Raw genomic sequence first — 16,357 nt, 5'->3', positions numbered from 1 at the left:
TTTTTTAGATAATGAAGACATTAATAGTGGCTATACTGCTAGCTGGTGTGGTTCCACTTTTGCTTGGTCTTCTGTTTGAACTGGTCATCGTTGCACCTTTGAGGGTTCCTTTGGATCAAACGCCTCTCTTCTATCCTTGGCAGGTCAGTTGCTTCCATTCTTCTGCTGTTGATGCCTTTCTTTTTAGAAGTAAGGGGTGCGGGAGTTCTTGTTTCATCTTGATTCAGTGCTTCAGAGCATTTCCCATAAGTATGTTTCTATGTAGCAGAGACAGCCAGTCTGGATGTGAGTATTATTTAAACCAAAAGGAATTTATGCTTAGGAATTTTAAGTATGAAAACCTGAACTTTGTGGGATGACATCAGAGGATCTTTGCATTTCAGTGATCAGATAGACACTTGTTTTCAGTAGCATAATTGTAAAGTTATGTGCAGAAGTTAGTATAGCTGTATGTACATATGCACAGACGTACATACTCTGTCTGACCTTTCTGGAAAGCTTTCTGCCTACAGTTATGCAGAAAGAGGTTCAGCTGATCTTTTTTTTCCATGCAGGGTTTTAATTCAGTGATGATACCCGCTATGAATGAAATTTTGATATGCTTTAAGATCATTCTGGTTTTAGGTTGAGGTGTCAGATCATTAACACAAGATTTTGCGGTAGTAGTGTTTTGTTTTTCTTCAGTCAAGTCGCACAGGTTAAGGGAGTGCAAACTTTTTTCCTGCAAGTTGGTAGAAGAAGTGAAGGTACAGTGGATTGAGTGACAAATGTTTGCATCACCTAGGCTGAGTTATGAAAGAACTTGTAACTCAAAGAAACCATGAGGGAACCATAACTCAAAAGACCTGGAATGCATATTACTAAATAACAAGAAAGTGTTCAGGGATAGCGATTGTCTAAGCTGTCCACAAACAAGCTTTCATTTACTTTCAGTATCCAAATGTTTGAATGCCGTAATATAAAGACAAATTTGACTGCTAATTTAAATATTCCATTATTTTATAATACAGGTATACTTTGGAGGTGTCTGTTTAAGTAAATGACTAATAAGTCAGGACATCATATGATTGCAGTGGTAGATGATCATGGTTTCCGAACAGTTTTGCAAAAAAATTGTAATGCTAGAGATTCTTAATTTTTGCCTGTTAGTTCTTTAAAAGTTTGTAATTAAATATACTGAAAGATTTTATTTTCATGTGGCAGAGTTTCCTCAAAATATCGGATTAGAGGGATTTGAGACTTGTTCTAAATTAACAAGGAGCTATTGAAGTTGAGAATAACTTCCATTTTTTCACAAAAGAGAGTTATACAAAGGTTACATGCTTGAGCAAACATGAAGCAACTTTAACACTGACTTTTTTTGTAGTAAGTTTTTTAATTTTTGAACGTATCTAGGGTAGTAGACGTTAACAAAAGCTGTCTTGTTAAATAATTAAAGAAAACGTATTTCCCCAGCAGTTTAAGAAAGTTAACTAACCTATGATGTCTTAAGTCTTACCAGTTCTGTAGCTGTTTATTCTGCCTTGTCAACCTATACTTCGCATTCTAATTTTGGTGGTTTTTATTGAAGAATCTCTTAAAAATATCTGTAATCCAGAAAGGATTGACTCATGATGTGCAGTGTTTACTAGAAGCCTGTAGTTATAACGTGTTCTTTTAATTCCATGCCATAATAATTGCTGTATATGTTAAAGCATAAATTTTCCTCTGAGTAGTATGATGTTCTTTTGTGAAGAGCATTGCTTTGCTTTGTTTTGCTTTTCTTACATCAGGTAGGGTTTTGTGAACAATTAAAATTTAAAAGAAGAAAAAAAAACTTGTTTCCTGACTTGTGTGAGCGTGTTTGTATCTTGTTTCTCTTCTTTTTTTTAAAGGAATCAAAATAACTTATTTCTAGATAAATGTTAGCGGTGGTAATTAGTTTGTACCAGAATGTTAGTCTGCCACTTTAAGTATTTGCCTTTGGTTTAATAGCAATAACTGATTTTCCTGGTTCCAGGGAGCTTCATATTTTATTTTATGGTCAGTTAAGCTTCAGACCATCCTCTTTTTCTTAGGAGTTTGCAGAAGGTGTCACCTCTTGTAAACAATGTCCCATCTAAATAGAAAAGTAATTGTCTTTTCACTTAAGTAATATTAATAAGTTGCTCTAAAAGCTTTTGGTTGTCAAACTATGTAAAAATATGTCAATGTTAACAGTCCATTTTTACAAAATTAGGACTGGGCTCTTGGAGTTCTGCATGCCAAAATAATTGCTGCCATAACACTGATGGGTCCCCAGTGGTGGCTGAAAACTGTTATTGAACAGGTAGGAAAAAATTGTCCATGTGAATTATCTGTATAATGCATTTTGAATGTTTTTTGAATGTGTGAGTCAGAAGACAGAGTTACTGTTGTAGTAATAGAGTAATTTGAGTTATTGAGTAAAACTCAACTAGTCTTATACAATTTAAAATGATTCTACAGCCTAATCCATTAAGGTACACTTAACAATAATACCAAAATAAACCTCAGAAATCTGAAATCAAGAAACTGTTGTGTAGATGTATTTGCAATTTTATCAGGTTTGTATTAAAGTGAGAAACAACATTGTTTCTTCAGATGAATTCACATGTGTCCAAATACTGGACATTGTTTATGTCCACCACTCAAGAACAGAGAATTTCTGCCTTCTCCAAAGCTGCAGAGATTCCCTCATTCATAGATGAGTGCATATGAAAGGGCATTTCCATTCCCCTTTGATTATTAAGCAAGACAGAACAGTTTCTGTGAGCAGTCCTGAGTCACATAGCCTGTTGCTTTCTTTGGCAGAAGTATTTTTTTTCTTGATTATAACCTTTAAGTTCTATGCCTGTCATCTCAATGAAATATCTCAATTGTTTGTCAGAAAGTAACTTTCTAGCCCTGCACTATATGTTATGGCTGTGGTGCATGTCCTGACCTCTGTACGAAAGGTGCCTCTCTTGATTAAGTCTAGCATATAGTCCCAGTTATTAAACCATTTACTGATCACTGTAGGTGTCACACTGGAGAAATGTAGTCTTAGTTCTGTGAGTACTTTGCATACCACCTGAGGCATACCTTCCATGCTCTCCCTAGGCCTGTTTGTTATACACACACTCTCCTGAGCCATCCTTAGAAATGGTTACATCCAGGCTGTGGGGCAGAGGCCATCGTCTAGCTGTATGTGGTAGCCATTTGAAATCGGTCTTTTCCCGTGATTAGTCTAGCTATGTTGAGACTTCAGCTCCTCAAGAACTGTGGAGGCTGTCTTCGGGCACAGACTCCACATGCAGAGGCTCTGGTCTGCCCAACCAAGTACAAAATAAGATCCTATTTTCTGCCTGTGTTACCCAATTGAATAGGTTTGCTCTATTAGCATACACAGGATCCTCTTTCAGCAAGTTAACAGCACAAAGCAATCCCAGGTCACCCACAAAACCACCATCCACAGCTTTATTTAATGATCTTTCAGCTGGTCTCTTGCACTCCTGCAACCAAATCACAACACTATTCCAGATTAAGTTGCTTTCCTGGGCACTATTTAAATGATTTCCTGGAACCCTCATGATGTAGATTGGCACAGAGTTTTTCCTTCTTTGACTGTGGCCATGATGGTTTTCTTCAAGTTGGGAACACCTGTTTCCTCTCATAAGTACAATTGTGTAAAACCTTGTAATTACTACTGTAAGCACAAAGCATGGCTTTCTTGATTGATCCATTCTACTTCTGACTTGTTCTTCTTAGGTATATGCAAATGGGATTCGTAACATTGATTTACACTTCATAATCCGTAAACTGGCAGCACCCGTAATCTCTGTTCTGTTACTTTCCCTGTGTGTACCGTACATCATAGCGTCTGGTGTTGTACCTTTATTAGGTATGTATACATTCAGAATAGCTGTTTATCCTCTGATGGTTTAGAGCAATGTAAATATACCTGTGGAAATAAAACTTCAAGCTCTAGGTTATTAAAAAAAAAACAACAAAACACCCACTATTCTGCCATCAAATGTAAACACTTAAGGATTGCTATGTCATCTTAAAAGTTTGGGGGTTTTTGAGAAATGCAATACATTATTCTGACTGGCTTTTTAATAAACCAAGTGCAGAATAAATCAAGAGTATGGGACTGCGTAATATCTAACAGCAGAAATGTAGGTATCTAGCTAGTTTGGGAACGGGATGATTAATTCATTTCTTCTTTGCACAATCAACCTTTAATTTTAGTCTCTCTAAGAGCTATGCTGAGCTGAGGACATCTTTTCTGACTTGTCAGATTCTAAAGGAAGCTTAGAAGAGGTGAAAATATTGGTTTGAGCTTTTCATTCAGTATTAAAATAAAATGTAAATTGTAAATATAGTTTATTTTTTTCGTATTTTCCTATCACCTCATAATTGAGGGAAATTTTATTAGAAGCAGTGTAGATGTGCTTTTTCATCAACAGTTGTCTTTGCTAGTTAGTTCTGATGTTAACAACGTGTTCAAGAAGTCCCATTTTATTCTTCAACCTCTCATTTGAATGCAGACTTTTATAGTGTCAACTTTTTTCTAGTACAAGGTATACGGAAGTCAGTAAGCAAGAAGAGCTGATAAGCCCAATTTTTTTTACTGTGGATTTTCACTGTGTTGATGGAAAACTTTCAGCTTTAATGCTTCAGATGAAAAAGAACAGCAGCTGTCACGTTGGATCTCTGAGATAACTGGATGTATTATTTATTTCACAGCCCTTCTACTGAAGTTATGGTATAACAAAAAGTATAGACGCAGAAATGCTGTGTTACTTTAGCAATGTTAGATTATGTGAGGGTTGTGTCTTGTTTTGCAGGAGTTACTGCTGAAATGCAAAACCTAGTTCAGCGACGGATTTATCCTTTTCTGCTTATGGTGGTGGTTTTGATGGGAATTCTCTCCTTCCAAGTCCGCCAGTTCAAGCGCCTTTATGAACATATTAAAAATGACAAGTGAGTATATAGTGTGGAGTTTTTAATTTTTCCACTTTAAATTGTGATGACTTCAGATTGAATTCAGATGTTGTAGATACTTAGGGCTAAAAGGTATTTTAAGAAGCTTTCTAGACAAATGATCCTCTGAGGCAGACCTAAACTGTTCTTGGCAAATGTTTTATTTGTGGTTCAGATAGATAAACACAGGAATAGACTGTCTTTGTAAATGGAAGTCACTCCCCCTATATCTAACTTGATTGTGTTTTACCATAAATGAAGCTGATTGCTTGCTTGTCTCCCCCCTCTATAGTCTTGAAGGACGAGTGAATGTAATAATTATGACATACCTGGAAGTACAATAATGTCTCAATCTGCTGCTTCCAAAACCATTTCTCCAACCTTTTCTGCATAACTGTTTTTCTTATTCTTTCTACTCATTAGTCCAATTAACCTGTTAAAGAACGTTCAGTTGGCTTGATAGTTTGTCCTTACCAAATCTTGTACTGTTTTCTGATGCTTTCAGCAATTATTACTCTGTATTACTCAGATGCCTGATAAAATATTAATTTTCCCAATGTTTTTTCCTGGTTATCCTGCTTAGTTTCTAAGCTTTTTTTGTTATCCTTATTACCTTATTTTTTGTGTTAGCCTAATTACCTTATGTGTTGGTTATTTAGAAAAATAAGTTTTGGACCCCAGCAACTAGTCTTCCTAGGCTTCTTTTGTATTGAAAAGGAATAAATGAGTTTGTTGTGCTCATATCCTGAGTTACGCTAGACCAGTTTTGCTTTCCACTGACTACAAAAGGAGTCAAACCTAAAATAAACTTCTCTGAATCTTAAATGTTAGGAAGTGAATGATATATTAAATGTTTGGTGTAAATGTGAAACTAATAGCATCTAGAAATATTAAGAGAGTTGTAACTACAATTAAACTCTCAGCAGATCAATTTATATTTTAGCACCTTTTATTTGATCAGCTGATTTAAATCCTGTTCGCCACCTGCCTTCATAACATGTCCTGTAGTATTTGGCCTACTGTAGTATGTATAGCTGGTATTTATATTTATAAATGGGGTTTGAGCTAAATGTTAGTATCTTTCAGGCAGAATGCATATTGAATTGCAACTTGCATTAATGTTACAAGTTCCTTTCTGGCATAAATAAGGCATGTAAACAGTATACAAAGCTGTGAAAATATCTCTAAGTGCAAATTACTTTGATATTAAATTAACTTATTAAATGCTATAACCGTCCTTGTAGACAAGAAGTTTGTATAACTTAATGATCTCATGTCAGAAGGTAAGCAAACATAGTCATCTATGGTTTAGAAATATGCGTAATTAAATCTTTCATATAACAAACTTCAGAAGCATAGACAAGTTTTTGTGACATTCTGAAATGTACAAAAAAAATGTGATGGTAGCATGAGAAAAGGAACAGTGGTGAAAAAGTTTTTAAAGGAAATGGCAGGTTTCAGGGGAAGAATTCATAGGTGTATGTGGCTCTTCTACATGTAGAACCAGCATACAAATAGGAAGCATGGAAAGGGATTTAGATGGCAAAAAGTAGGACTGTGAAACAATGATATAGAGGAAGTAAGGAATAATGTGAAAGGTAGGAAAACTGCCAAGCCTATAAGATGGTAAGGTGTTGAAACAGAATTTAAATAAAGGAATCTCGCAGTCCTTTGGCTTGACATGGAGTAGCATTAGGATATTTTCTCTCCCTCTAAGAAAGATTGAGCTGCAGTAAAAGTTCTTCCTTTACAATATTTACTTTTTTCAAGCAGGATGTTTTTCATTGGATATATGAGCTGAGCCTCTCTTACCCAACACATGTTCTGCATTGTGGCAGATTCTTTTTTGAACTTAGAACCTCTCATTTGGTTTTATATCTGAGTTGTTGTTCCAGATGTTCAAGTGGCAGTGGATCAGACAGTGCTAAGATGCTCTTAACAGTATCATCCAGCAAAGGGGCTGGGTATATAAATAATGCAAACACATTCTTTATATTTCATATATTCAGCTTATATATGTCTGAATTGTATGACTACTGAAGGCTGTAAACACAAACCTATAATGCCTGGATTCCATTACGAAATGCCTGAATGTTGAGAAAAAAGATGAGGATGGTTGAAAACCATTAAGGGGGGAGGGATCACTTGTAGAATAACTGTCATTGAAATGAGAAAGCTACTTCTGCAGCAAAGGACATAGAGTGGATTTATATTACAGAATTGTATTAACTTTTATTAATTTCTCACTGTTTTTACTATAATCCCAGGTACCTTGTTGGGCAACGACTTGTGAATTATGAACGAAAGTCTGGTAAACAAGGCACATCAACAACTCCACCTCAGTCTTCACAAGAATAGATGGTCATATTAAACATCTTGACCTTCCCTTTGCCTTTACATGTCCTTTTTTCATAGACTCTTCTTTAGTCTTTGGATATCTCTCCCAATAATACTCTCAGCAGTGTTTTGGCTTCTGTTAGTAGCATCCGGATAGCAGTTAAGGCTCTGTTCCTTATCTGCATTTTCTGATGTTATCAATGCTGTCTGAGGTCTGTATATGTGTAAATAGAAGTATCCTGACACCCTAAAACCTTGGATTAAAAAGAATGTGCATTGTACATCTTTAAAAAAGTATATTAATTTATTAAATCTAGTTGTCACTTTATTTTGGACTGCTGTTCTGTTGACAATGTGCCACAAAGCAATAGTGCGAAGAGGCAAGATGTTTTTATAAAATTTGGAGATTACTTTATGGTGTTCATAACAGTTCTTATTGTAGTAATATAGTATGATTTTTCATGAGCGGAAAGGCCACACAGAGAATATCAAAAGTAAATAACTGTCTTACAGTCAGCAATGCAGTGGCTGTGGTGACAACATAATGAACTATGTATCTTGCTGTCAAGTCTTTTTTTATTATTTTGTATAACACCAAAGCTGTTGTACATTTTCTATTGCCTGATTGTTTTTCATGTGTCTGAGTTTGTAATATTGTACAGTTGCTGTTAAATCAAGAAAATATTTCCTCTTCTGAGAATTCAGATGTACTTGTTGAGGCTCAGCTGGGTTTTCCTGTTTTGGTTGGGGGGCAGGGGTTGGCTTTGGGAATTGGGATTTCCTGAATTGAAACAGTAAGTAAAAAATTTACTAAGGCTAGGTGATGGAAGCATTTAAAGGTACCAAGGAAAATTAGATAGGTTTACAACTTAAATTGTAGCCAATTTCTTATCAATAATAGAATTTTTCAGGACCTCAAGAGGAGGGATGAACCTTATCTGATGTGTTTGCACAGAAACAAAGAGCATAGTGTAAGCAACATTCTGACCTGGTCCTTAATTAAAGAGCTTGAAATCTTTTTTCTGTAAGTTACCGAAGTTGCAAATTGTAGTATGAATTTTATATTGCACAATTACTTAAAAAAAAAAGGGACCCACAACAAAAAAAAAAATCTCTTTTCTTTCAGAATTGGTCACTGTGTGGTCACTGTGAATTTTTATGGGAATAGTACTGAAGAAGTGATTCATCATGTACCATTTATTGCCTGTGGGCAGGGAAATATACATGCTATTAAACAGGCAAGGAAAAGTTAGCAGATTTCTTTGCACGGACACAGTGAAACAAGAGCCACCAAATCAAGTCTGTGTTATTTCTATATGTAGATAGAGTTCTTTTGCAGTAATGTTTGGGGTTTTTTATGTGGATATTTTAAAGAAAATACCTAACAGTATCAACAAAGCTTTAAGTAGCATCAAATCACATGCTTAGATTGCAGTATCTTTCCTAAATTAAATGGGGGAGATGTTCAGTATCCATTGCAGTAATCAGAAAATTGATGGAACATTTAACTTGCTACTTGGTACACTGTCCTTCAGTATTCTGTACTTAACCATATGTGTATATAATTAATACTTGAGAATCTGGTAGCTGCTTTGAGAGTGTCATCTCCTTTTATTGATGTTGCATCTCTGATCTGGTGTGTTTTGCGCTAATGTGGTCCAGGCTGTGATGGTGGTAGTGCATTTTTTGGTGCCTGGACTCGTGTTCTAAGGCACTGAGCACAAGCCAAATGCATATGAATCTAGTGGCAGGAGGACTGGGCTGTCACTATCTGGAGGTCAGAAACTACTATTGGAAAAAATACTGTTGTCATGATGGTTTTGAACCACAAATATTACCCTTTGGAGTGATTTATTAGGCAATTTCCAGCAAAATGAAATAATAGAAAAATAACCAGAATATTTCTCTCTCATTCACTGTTGCTGACTAAATGCTAAATTGAGTATTCACCCCATATATTTTTGATGTGCATAAATATAGCATTTGACTATTTACAGTGGTGTACATCGTGGGACAGATACATTTTCACAAGATGAAATCCACTGGTAACATACATTCTTACTTACGCCAAGATTCTGTCTTTGACATATCTTTCCAAACAGTTCCAAAATGGTCTTGCCACTCAAATGTTGCAAGCACTACTGCGCATCATGCAGAATTTGCAGTAGTGTGGTTCTTGTAACTTTGTGTTTTTATCCAGACAAACTGGTCTTAACATTAAAATTTATTAAGAAAAAGCCTTTGTGCTGTTTCTTATTACTGTTACTTTACCAGTATGACAGAAAAAAAAGAATTGGGCCAGTCATGTAATGTGAACTGTAACTATTTTAATGTAGCTTATGTTGTCTGTATTCACTCTTTGTTATGGAGAACTGGTTTCAAATCAAACTGTTGCGCTTGCTTTTGCACTGCTTTACAGATCCCAGGTGAAGTTCGTTTCTGAAACTGTCCATTGTGAACTTTCAAAAAAATCCCATTTCCTTATCTCCTTATTTTTACATGTGTTTTGGGAAAGATGATGGAGGTTGTATAGAACAAGAGTTAAATAACATGGCTTTTTTATTGTTTTAATAGTTTGCCTTATTGTATTGTGTATGCTCCTCTGGCATAGAAACTTGATAGTAAGCATGCAAGTTAACTGGCTGTTACTAAGACAGCTGACGAGCTCTGTACCAGTGGCTTCCATCTGTGCTAGAGTAATACAGCATGCAGTGGTCTTGCGTTACTCTTCAAGTGGGAGAAGTTCTGTCTGTGTGTGTGTGTGCACGCTTTCACCACAGTTTGTGTTGACCTTGGGTCTTGAATTGGAGGGGTTGGCAATGTGTACTGGCTTATTGTATCGCCTTTGCGGTGTTGAGTATCTAATGCTGTCAGTCGTTCTACAGGCCTTCGGCCAAGAACCATCGGGTGGCTCTGTAGCTATCTTTTGCATACTGAGAGAAGTTAATTGCAGCATGGTTTTGACTGTTTTTACACAGATTATTTTATATTGATTAAAAATAGTGAAAACTCTGCATCCTTTCTCCGACTCCCCCTTCTCCACTGGGTAAAGCCTATGTTACTTGGTTTTGGTTTTGAGGGCCCTCTGGAACCTGTAGCTATTTTCTGTCAGTAACTTCCTCAGTAAGATGCCAGCTCCAACACCAATTACAGTATTCGCATGACTTTTCAGCTGAGTGCATTAATTCTTTCCTTGCCTTCCCGTGAGCTTGAGCAAACGTCTTCATAAAAATCTGCGCAGCAGCCCCACTGTTCTTCAGCGAACTCTGTAAAAAGCCCTTTACCTTACAAAGCGTGAATGATTGGTTTGTGGGTTCCACTGCCTGGCACGCTGATCGGTGTCATCTTGTTTCCTCGTACTCTACTGTCTGTCCGTTCGTTTAGATTGGAAATTCTCTGTGGCAGGGTCAGCGTTCTTGTGCTTGCCTTGTGAATGGGCACTGTACGGCCTGAGCAGTGAGTGGGGTTCTTAGCAGAAATGATGATACAGATAATAAATATTAAACAGGGAACTGAATCTTGGTAGCATAATGAAGTTCAGGATGGAAAAAAGGGAAGCTGTCTTCTGAAACAGATAAGGAAACAACTTTTACAAAGCATAATGGTAAGTTAGAGCTCTCTTGCTCTGATATTTCAGTTCTTAATTAGATTAACTGGAACTAAAGGATTGCATAGTTACAGCAATTTTATTAAATCTATGATTATTCCAGAAAAGCTGTGCTTCTGGTTTTAATTTCTTTGTTTAGAAGTCACCATAAATTGAGAAACGATACGCTGAAATCTAAGTTACTCAATAATGGAAATTTTTAGAAGATGGTATTTCCAAAGGTCAAATACTGTCACAAAATAAACTGAGTGTTTTGAATTTAATATAATACTGAGGAATGGAAGCAATGACAAGATTATCTCACAACTCTGCACATCAGTTTTGCTGACTGTATGCTTAATTGCTGTTCTCTCTCTTACTTGCCGAGTAGTGGCCAACACCAAAGCTGCACAGGCGCCCCCCACCCCCACCCCCCCTACCCGTATAAGGAGAAATCAAACATCTGGAGTTATCTGACATTGGGGGGGGGGCACTTAACCTTACTTGTCTGATTTATGTTAAATCACTTGGCTTTCAAGGAGTGTTTCTGTTCCTGGAAAATGACACTAGTTTTACCTAGAGAGAACAGACTTCCTTGTTGCTTACAAAAATAGAGAACACTGCAAAGCTCGTTATTTATTTATATTGAATAGAATTCATGTATTAGAACCTAGATAGTGAAGATCTGCATTGGTGTGCCTTGTTCAGCAAGTGCAAATTGTGTAAATGGCCTGGTTGAGTTCGGTAAGGAATATGCTGAATCTAAAAATACTGCTGCATTATAATGGAATATACATGGGATATTTAGCTAGTAGTGACCAGGAGTCGTGGAAGCAGCAGCAGAATTTCTAAGCTGAAATCAGGCAATGCTGCTATAAAGCAACAATTATGTCCATGGATATACTTCTAAATGCTCTTTATATAAAAGTGGAATCGGTACAATGCATGGGGGGAGGTACTCGGTGTCTAGGAAGAATCTGAGTTACTTCTCTCTCTGAAGCTACACTTATGTATTTACTGTTTGTGTTTTCATAGAGTTTGATAAGCTTTTTCTTAACATAAATAGTTTAAGCCTTACTACCTTCATAACTTTGGGCCAAGATTCTCAGCATGACCCATCAATGTCCCTCTTCACTGTGCCTTTCTGTGATCTCCCCCCCCCCCCCCCCCTTGTTGAAAGGGCTTTGTTACCCTAACAGCCACGTTACTTACCTGTGTAATCCGGAGTTTCCTTAAACAACCTTGCATTAACCTGCCTGTAATTAGCAACTGTTGTCACACCACCAACCCTCAAAGCTGAAGCCTCCTTCCCTCACCTACCTGCTGATCTTAATTTTACTCACCAACTATCTCAGAGGTTATTTCACTCTTTATTATTTGTTATTCTGTCTTAGTCATTTACCTTTTATATCCATGAGTTACAGTAATCTTTAAGCAGATGTTTTAGTGTAATTACATGTGAAAAGCATACTACTTTTAGCTAAAAATGTTAGTTCCCTGAAGTATAAATGGCTTCTTAAAAAGGACTCGATGCCCAATATGCCAAACTTAAAACATGAGTAATTATGCACGTACTTTGTGTACTGTTAATACAGGAGTAACGAGTAGAAAATGTGCAATACATCTGGTTCTGCTTCCAAATCAGGAGACCGCATAGTAAGGGTGATTGTAACTCATGTAACTGCTGGTTTTTGGTCCTCATGTCTTTCCACCCCCGCAGTTAAATACATGATGATCTCTGGCCAGTCAGGGTCAAAGGAGAGAGGAGAGCAGTGCCTGCGCTCCTTTCTGCAGAGATCAACAAGCATATCCTCCAGAGGTTTTTTGTTACTTGATGCGGTATGTCTTGTTAACTTTTGTTACACGTAAGCATTTATACCAAGATTAATTTAGTCACGCCTCTATAGATTAAGCATGTTCTGGAGCAGCATGTGATTAATTGGTCTCTTATTTTCCAATTATTTTTCATTCTTGTGTGAAAGTTTTAGCTTTTTGCTTTTTCCAGCAGTTTGCAATTCATATAAAAGAATGTGTTTTAAGAATACAGAGATTTTAATGAAATACTCATAGAAATTCTTTCCACATACATGCTCTGTGTCCCATAATATGGTCTGGCAGCTTTATGCATGATTTTGCTGCACTGAACCAAATAGCTGGAAGAACTGAGGGTATGACACTTACTGTTTGAACATCTTTACGGTAGTTCCACGTGCACCCAAGGACTGCGGATCATAGAGAATATGAAACTTCTGCTGTTTACCTCTTATCCCTAGACACCTCTGAAACTGCTTTGTGAAATTAATTTAATTCCATTCTGTAAACCCCTGCAGGATGGTTGCTACAGATATTTTTTGCTATAGTGTTCTTAATTGTTTTAAAGCAACTACCTGTTTAAAGAATAGATATGCCATGAATGTCAGAGGTTTGCTGTTTTCATGTAGTTGCAGGAATCTGCACGTATTTTGAGGCCCAATACTAGGCCTGTAGTCTATGCAGAGTACTCATGTTTTATGAAAAGATTAAACCGTTGTTAAAATGTGTGCTTTTTGTTTTCCAGAGACCACCATTGTATGTTTGTCCTGCATGGCCGTACGCGTTCATCAGTGGGGACATAATGTGGATCAAGAAGGGCTGGCTTCAAATAAGATTGTGTTCTTTTTCAGTAACAGTTTGGCCCGTTTCATGCATGCAGCACCGAAGTTTCTTTGGAGCAATGGCTTGTGAAGGCTTTCTGAAGCAAATAATCCTATTATCAGGTTCATTTGAGTGCTCGGGCTACTTACAGCCCCTGTTAGAAGGAACAGGAGGGACACTGCTTTATGATCAAGACAGGAGATGCGCTAGCATCTTTACAGAGGATGCCGTTCGGGTTACCTCGGGTGCTGTTTTTACCTGCAGTGGAAAGAGCTGAGGCCTCGTAGTCCTCCTCCAAGGCTTCGGGATGGAGTCCATCTCCAAGGGATGGAGAGGGCGCTTTGGCTCCTCTCTGTTCTTCCTTGTCAGCATGCGTGGTGCCGGGTGTGGAGCAGCAGATGCGGAGAAGCAGCTGGCGCTGGCCGTACTGTGCTTGGTGGGGGCAGCCTGCCAGCCCTATTGCTGTCCTGGATTTTGGGACTCTGGAGGCCGACTCCAGTGGAGGTGCTCCTGCCCGCCTGAAATGGGCAGCTGGGCTGTCATTTGAAGCAGCAGCTACTGCGAGTAACAGGAGTTGTAGGGAATATGTTGCCCTCTGTCTATTTTGCAGCTCAGGCAGTGTTTGCTCCCATCCCCTCCAGCCCCGGAAGGGAGGCACGAGAGAACCGAAGTCACGATGGCCGTGCTGCACCCATGCTGCTAACCAAGCGGTGCCTCGTCGTGATCGGGGGGGCACGCAGGGGCCAGCGGGCTGCAGAGAGCCCGGGGGACCCAGAGGCCAACCTCGCCGCTACGGGCTCCGCCGGTGACTTACCCTTAGGGTGTTCCAGGTCCCGTCAGAACTTTGGAGGAAACAGGAGTTGCTCCTGCATTTTCAACAACCCTCGCCTGGCCCCCGCCTTCCCCCGTTAAGCAGCGGCCCGGCCTCCTGCCCGCTCCGCCCCGCCCCGCGTTGCCCGGGCAGCGGGGCCGCGGCCAGGGGCAGGTGAGGCGCCCTGCCCGGGCCTCCCGCAGCCCGGGGGTGGCGAGGCGGGGCGGCGCCGGGGAGGCCCCTCAGGGAGGCCGCGGCCGGGTGCTGCCGTTGCGGGCGGCTCCCGAGGGCGCTGCCCGGCGGCCGGAGCGGCGGGACGGCGGCTGGGCTCCCCCCGGCCGCAGCTCTCCCGGCGCCGGGGCCTGGCGGCGGCCTCCGAGGCGTTGCATCAGGCGGCTCGTAACAATCGGCGCTCCCGATCGCTCGGGGCGGCCCGGGCGGAGGGAGGGGGCACCCGGCCCGGCTTGCCGGAGCCGGTGGGTGGGTCGCGGACAGGCCGCTGCGCTCCCCTGCGGCCCTGTGCTGGCGGGCTGCTGTCGGCAGCGGCCAGGCGAGTCCCGTCTGCGTGCGCCTGCTTGTTGGTTGTAGCTTGGCACCCGGAACACCTGGGGCTAGTTTTGGCTGAAGGGAAAAATAAAAAATACGAGCAAACAGGAGGTGAGAGAGGTTAGCGACCCTTGTGTTGAGCAAGAGCGTAAGCCGCGTTAGAGCACAAGCGGCAGCTGTTGCCGGGGCCTGATAGCGAGAAGTCGCGACGGCTGGCTGACCCGCCTGCGCGTCTCTGCTCGCGAGGCGTGCGGTGCACAGGAGGCTCCCTCTGAACAGCAGGGAACGCTTTTTCAGTGTGAGGGTGACCGAGCACTGGCACAGGCTGCGCAGAGAGGTGGGGGAGTCTCCCTCCTTGGAGATGTTCAAGAGCTGTCTGGGTGTGTTCTGGGCAGCCTGCTGCAGGTGGCCCTGCTCCAGCAGGGGCTTGGACCAGACGACCTCCAGAGGTCCCTGCCAGCCTCAACCCTTCTGTGACTCTGTGATTAATCGTTTACTGTAGAAAAGCAGGTCTCGTGCTTTTTTTTCCTCTCTACTTTTTCTTTTCTGATTAGTTTTTTATTCTTTTCTTGACAGCACATGCACACACACACACGTGTATTCCTTCCTCGAGGTTTTTCTGTTCTCTAGCTTATCCCGAAATCCCCAACCTTTTGCCTTCAGCTTCAGTCCCTTGGCTAGAGCTGCGTTTTTGGATCATTACTGAAAGTGCATAACCAATGTAGTAATTAAATGAAGTCTGAAGTCTGTCCCCTGAAGTCTGTCCCCGATGCAAATTTGCTGTGTTGGAGTAATGAAGACACTGTACCCTGTCTGCGTTTCTCCAGAAATGAAGTTCTGAGCATGGTTTGATCTGCAAAGGAGCCTTGAGTCACAGCAGTCCCATTCTTCCATCACTGACTTTTAATATTTTTTTTTTCCAATACAGGAAAATTCATGTGATAGGGGGAGAAAGCCACCTGCCAGATACTCTTATTGTCATCTTAAAAATGAAAAAATCTGAAGGGATAAAGGATGCTGTTGCATTGATTCCTTTCTTGATGTCGTTGCTTTCACTGTTCTTCCCTTCTGCAAATAGCTGACATGTTTTCAGCTCTCTTGCTGAATCAGCTGAAGTAGGCTGTAGGTTGTGCTTTAAATGATGAGGAGAGCACCCAGATTTCCCACCAAATGCGCTCGGGTGCTATAATGGGATAAGGACCATACAATAACCTATGTCTGTCCCTTCTTTTGGATCCTGGGGAACAGGATTCCTTGCAGCAAATAATTTACATCCCGAATAAGACAAACCTACCTGTAGAGCTGTATGAGCAAAGTGCAATGCGTAATTGCAGCATATATGAATGTTTTGTTCATCACTGTAATTTTTTTGATGTAAAGTCTGACAGAAGCACAAATTAGTAACTTTTTGCTACAGTGCGTTTTGAATACATAAACACAGTAGAAGCTTGGCAATCTGCGTACTCCAGCTTCTGTAC

The 16,357-nt window shown here is 40.1% G+C and overlaps 1 protein-coding gene across 4 annotated transcripts in view; it reads left to right on the top strand.

Annotated features, from left to right (window-relative positions):
- MARCHF6 (membrane associated ring-CH-type finger 6) overlaps positions 1-7,630 on the top strand; it is a 54,564-nt gene extending 46,934 nt beyond the window's left edge. For all 4 annotated transcript variants that reach the window (XM_075494046.1, XM_075494043.1, XM_075494042.1 and 1 more), the window contains exons 22-26: positions 9-143; positions 2,219-2,308; positions 3,748-3,880; positions 4,830-4,965; positions 7,233-7,630. In XM_075494046.1, coding sequence (XP_075350161.1) covers positions 9-143; positions 2,219-2,308; positions 3,748-3,880; positions 4,830-4,965; positions 7,233-7,323 — 585 coding nt within the window. In that variant the 3' untranslated portion in view covers positions 7,324-7,630. The remainder of the gene's footprint in view (positions 1-8; positions 144-2,218; positions 2,309-3,747; positions 3,881-4,829; positions 4,966-7,232) is intronic.
- Positions 7,631-16,357: the final 8,727 nt, after the last annotated feature.

Source organism: Mycteria americana, chromosome 2 (assembly GCF_035582795.1).
Source record: "Mycteria americana isolate JAX WOST 10 ecotype Jacksonville Zoo and Gardens chromosome 2, USCA_MyAme_1.0, whole genome shotgun sequence".
NCBI lineage: Eukaryota > Metazoa > Chordata > Aves > Ciconiiformes > Ciconiidae > Mycteria > Mycteria americana.
The sequence above is the reverse complement of the archived record's forward strand: the minus strand, read 5'-3'. Positions and strand labels throughout refer to the sequence as shown.